The 5324-nt window shown below is 45.9% G+C and overlaps 1 protein-coding gene across 1 annotated transcript; it reads right to left on the bottom strand.

Moving 5' to 3' along the window:
- On the bottom strand, window positions 1-5324 carry tgif1 (TGFB-induced factor homeobox 1). The gene is made up of 3 exons (XM_077623832.1): window positions 5094-5324; window positions 2913-3142; window positions 1-1267 (listed from the first exon to the last, which is right to left on the bottom strand). Exons 1-3 carry the CDS (start codon window positions 5107-5109, stop codon window positions 638-640), a joined length of 876 nt encoding a protein of 291 aa, XP_077479958.1. The 5' UTR covers window positions 5110-5324; the 3' UTR covers window positions 1-637.

Raw genomic sequence — 5324 nt, forward strand, 5'->3', positions numbered from 1 at the left:
TGTAGAAAAAAAACAGAAGTTTATTTTTGAATCCCGCATGACCTCTCGCTCGCCACAAACATTGCACAGTATGAAAAGAAATCACATCAGAGGGCGTCATGTCATCACATTAACTATACACGTGGTCCTATTGTACATGAATGCTTCTTTCCGGCTGCCTTTGTCAATAGAAAGTAAAACAGCGTGAAGAAACGTGTAGTGTGTCGTCGTCCAAGTCCACTGGCCCAACCTGCTACATATTTCATCTGGAATATGCCCCTTATGTGGGCAATAAAGGAGTAAAAACAATGAAAAATAACATTTTAAAACCGCTAAATGACAAACTATAGTGTAACATTAACTACAGTAGTGAATACGTCGATGCCAAAAGGGTAAAAAAACAAACGAACAAAAAGTTAAGACACTGAGATCCATCTGGACCTGAAATGTGTTTGGATGACAGTCGTAAGACAAGTAGCGTTTGTCCCCAATTTTTGGTCCCCGGGGTGCAAATAAGATATGAAGAAACCGTTTAGAGCCAAGGCACCGTGATACTCTGTTGTTGTTGTTGTTATTGTTTTTTTCCCAAAACAAAAACAATTTGATTGGTTTAGAAAAGATAGAAATGAGGAGGGGCTTGTTCTTCAGTTCATGGATTTTAGGAGACCAACTGTTTGGCTTGGAGCTCCATTTCGGCGGCCCTCTTCAGGGCCACGTCCACCAGAAGCTGGAAGCCACTAAAGTCCTGCGTGAGGTCCGGCGGGGTTGGGGGAGGGGTGTTGAAGAGCCCACTGCGGGGGCTCAAGTTTCCCTCCAGGATGGTTGTGGTAGCACCGGCGGGGACGTGGGCGCCCGCCCCTTTCTCCAGACACCTGAGAAGGGCCTGCGCCGCCTGCAGCCGCTCGCTCGCCTTGTCAGAGTTCGGCGGCGACGGGTGCAGGGCGGTCGGGCTGGCGACAGTGGTGTGACAGATGACAGATGGCCGAGTGGGCAGGGTACCCGACGTGGGGGACGTGCAGGCGGGAGAGGTCGCCGAGGATGCGGGCGACGCCGCCTTCCGCAGGACGCCGGGGGCGGCAGGCTCGAAGCAGGAAGGGTGCAGGACCCGTTTGTCGTAGCCGCTGCCGTCGTCGTGGGCGCCGTGTTTGGGCGACTGGGAGCTGTCGGAGAAGCTGTCGGCCGCCTTGCCGCACTTTCTGGAGATGGTGAACTGGTTGGGGTCCTTGCCGTCTTTCCGCAACATTTCGGGGAGGAGTCGTCGCCGTGCGTTGATGAACCAATTGCACACCTGGAAAAAAGGGGGGGGTGACGTAAGTCTGTGGAATCATCAGCAATTGTCCAGTGATATCAACAACAATCAGTGTGCAGAAGAACTCGTATCTGATTTGCCGGGCAACAGTCGGCGTCTCCTTTTTGACAACTTTGCACAAAATGTGCCAGCAGATGTCACTAAATTCAAGAAACCAAAAGAACCCAATCCTTGGTTGGCCACAAATGGCTAGCCTGCCACACACCAAAACACTTCCCTTATCCACAGGGAAAAACAGGCCTCCCCCGAAAAGTTTGGTGAACAACATGTTCCCACAACAAGGCCAGCGAGACCTTACAAAAAAAAGAGCAAATCAAGGGCCAAAATACCACTGTAACCTTCCCAGTTTACAATCAGCAAGCCACTGGTAACATTCCCATCAATCGCCTCGCAGGAACAAAAGCAGTCTTGCTGTCAACAACTTTCCTAACAACCAATGGCAACATGCATTGACAAACAAACAAGCAACTTTTGGAAAAACATTCGCAGAAAGAAAATGAGCAACTTTTGGAAAAACATTGCCAGAAAACGAGCAACTTTTGGAAAAACATTCTCAGAAAACGAGCAACTTTTGGAAAAACTTTCCCAGAAAACGAGCAACTTTTGGAAAAACTCCTAGAAAACGAGCAATTTTTGGAAAAATATTCTCAGAAAACAAGCAACTTTTGGAAAAACATTCCCAGAAAACGAGCAACTTTTGGAAAAACATTCACACAAAATGAGCAACTTCATCAAAAAAATCACCAAGATGTAATTAAGCAAAATCAAGACCGAGACCAAAAACGGATTCTTTGTCAAGTCAAGACCAAGACCAGACCAACACTAGTCTCGGGTGGAGAACATGAACCAGTTGCCACTGTTGACAGGTCTCCCGATCAACCAATGGCCAATGGCGGCTAGCTTCAGCTGTGGTCGAGACATTCATTAGTCTTTCCACGCCAGCTATTGAGATGCAAAGGAAGCCTCAGTCAACCTTTCCCCCAGTCAAGCAACCCGACAACAACCCAACTCCTAAAATATGACAATTTCTCCAATAACCTTTTGAGAATCTTATCAAAACACAAATTCAAGAAAGCCGGCATTTTTCATTTATCTGTTCACATTACCACATCTTGAGAAATGTAGCCTTGGCATGTTCTCTAACGGCTTATTTTGCTGACTCGTGCACTTTTTCTTTTTTCCGTTGATCTCTCTCTCTCTCTGTTGTAATCAAAGCTCGCAACAACAACACAAAAAAAGGTAGCAATAAAATGGTCGTCGTCATAGCAGCAATCGGAGGTCAACCACCTTGTTTTCTTTGGTCCCGCGGGCTAGTCGTAACTGGCTGCAGCTATGTAAATGACTCTGCATTGTTCCCAGACAGCTGGGATGGGAACGGCTGCAGGGAGGGAAATTCCTCAGCGTTCACTTACGCACTATACTCCCTCCTCTACCCCCCTGACTCCTCCCCCCTCCTCACACACTGCAGAGTTGCGCCACAAAAGCAGACGACCTCCAATGCAGTAAAGTGTCATGTTTTGACAGGAAGTGATTCAGCCCACATTTCCTCCCCCCCTACTTGGACTGGAGCCTTTGTGTGTATGTGTGCGTGCATGTGTGTGTGTGTGTGTGTGTTTGTGTCTACCTGCAGTGTAGAAAGCTGCGTCTGTTTTGAGAGTAGTGCCTTCTCCTGCTCCGAGGGGTACGCGTTGTAGCGATGCTCATATAGCCAGTCCCTGAGAATCTGCACCGATTCCTTGGGCAGATTACCGCGCCGCTTTCGTTTACCGCCGCCCCCGCCGCTGGACGACAGGTCCAGGGGGGTGTCGACGCCATCGTCGTCGTCCGTCTCGCTCCCCGACAGCATCATAAGACCTTAGCAGAGAAAAAGACACGGAGGTTGTTTTTTGTTGTTGTTTTTTTTAGCTGTCAGGTTATCCAGCGTGATTCATCCTTGGAGCCAGGAAATGTGTGACAAAGGCAAGAGGCAGCAGGACGTCACAAAAAGCGCCTTTCTGCCATAAAAGCCGATCGAAGCCACGCAACTCGCAAACTTCTGTGAGTCAGGATGACCACGGATGGCCGCATTGTTTGATGGAACATGTGCAAATGGAATTGAAACTGGCTTAGTCACACAAAACGTGGCAATGATGTCTGAGTATTCAGCCAGTTCCATCTTAGAAAGGAGATTTTAGCTTTGAAATAGGCAGCAAAAGTCAAATTCCAACTTGTCAACATATCAGAAAGCATGCCAAGGTTTCAAAACGGGCCTCAGAAGATGAAATGTAACATTTTAAGTCAGTATCCAAAGATAATATGCCAAAAAACAAAGGTTTGCTTGTAGTATACTTGAGTTGGGAGTTTCAATGAACATCTTAAAGCCTTTTCTTCCACAGTTGTTTAGTAATTCATGCATTAACTACAGCACGAAAAACGTCAAATCCGTTTTGACTGGCAGCGAATGATCTCAGTGTCACTAAAACAAAAACAATCACCGTCAGTCCATTTAGTTCAAATGAATTGGTCATCTATCACTGTCAATGCCTGACTGAGTTATTAACATATTACTGCTTGTTGTACAAAAAGTCGCAATGCATTATTTTTATCTCATGTTTGCACTTTTCAGGGTTATTTAAAAAAAATCAAAACACTTGGATGGCATAGAAAACTGTTTTGTTGGATGAAAAAATATGACTGCAACTACTTTTTTTTAACTTTCTCAACCCTCAAAGTACTGTTAATAATATATGAATGACCTCTGTATTACTTTGTATTCACCAAGAAAATAATTTCAACTCCGTGAGAAAATTGACATTTTATTAGACGTTTGACAGATGTGGGTCACATATTGGAGTTCGTTAAAAAGATGCGTTAACGGGCATCATGTTTTTAATAGACTCCTGGTTACGTCAGTTAACCTTTTTACGTAACTGAGAGTTTGAGATGAATGAAAATGGGGGAGATATTTAAGACAAATAACCTCCATAGAGGGAAACTGAGCAGGCTGCAACTCTAGTGGGAAAAGTGTGGAGCAGCCAACAGGATGAGGTAATTACGTGGGCCGGGGAGATGATGGTGGTAGTGGAGGAGGGGAGACCTGTTGCAAATCAGCGTCTCCAGACTAAACAAAAGAATCTGGAGCTGCTTGCCTTTCTTTGTACTCCTTACGAGCAAAACTTTTAAACTCCCCCTCCCTGGTTGAAAAGAAAAACCCCAACTAAAACAAAGAATAACCAGTAAACACGCCAAAACTCCATTTCACACATTGCCCGTAAACGTTCCACGACTTAAAACTTGCGTTCTTTTGTGTGTGGACGACACGCGGTGAACAAACTTCCAACAATGAGGTCAGGCTCCAAAACACTCTTTCCACGGGTTCCGTGACACAATCAAACAAAAACGAGCGTCGCAAACACATCACTTTTCATCCGTTTAAGTAACTTGACCATCGGATAAACTGAAATCAAAACAAACGGCAACTTTTCAAGCAAAACTCCGATTGGAAATGTGGCGCACTCCCGCTCGTCATTCAAACTTCCCAACAAAGAGTAGCTTAACACACGCGGGACAAACGGTGATTTAAAGCCTAAAATCGACGTTGAGCATTCGGCATCCTCCGATTCTCGATCAAGTAAATAATTCGAGCAGAATCGGGAACAAACGGATGTATTTCGGCGGTGACGTCTCGCCAGCACATGGCACTCACTAAGCTCGCCTGTCATGTCTGCACGGCAGACAATAGAGCCCCGATTGGACAAACGGCTCCATAAATCCATATTTCCCTCCACCATAACCTCCATAACAACATTTCTTCAACGTATCCTACCTTTTTTCGTCTTCATTCCTTTTCTGAAGAAGATCGCGTGGAAGAAGAAGAAAAAAAACAAACAAACAAACGTCCCCTCGGTGTTTTTCTGCTGCTTTAACGCGTATCCCAAGAAATGTTATTCATAAAAAAAGGAAGGAAAATGTATCCCGTTTTGGGGGGGGTCCGTGTCGTGTGCTAGTCCGAGGCGGAGGTAGGCAGGCTGTGTTGGGGGAGGAGGTGGAGGAGGAG

Source organism: Stigmatopora argus, chromosome 17 (genome assembly GCF_051989625.1).
Source record: "Stigmatopora argus isolate UIUO_Sarg chromosome 17, RoL_Sarg_1.0, whole genome shotgun sequence".
NCBI classification, from domain to species: Eukaryota; Metazoa; Chordata; class Actinopteri; order Syngnathiformes; family Syngnathidae; genus Stigmatopora; species Stigmatopora argus.

Coding starts and splice junctions, on each gene's coding strand:
- tgif1 (XM_077623832.1), bottom strand. Junction 1,268..2,912: donor CGCAGCTTTCTACACTGCAG/GTAGACACAAAC, acceptor CCTTTTTTCCAG/GTGTGCAATTGGTTCATCAA.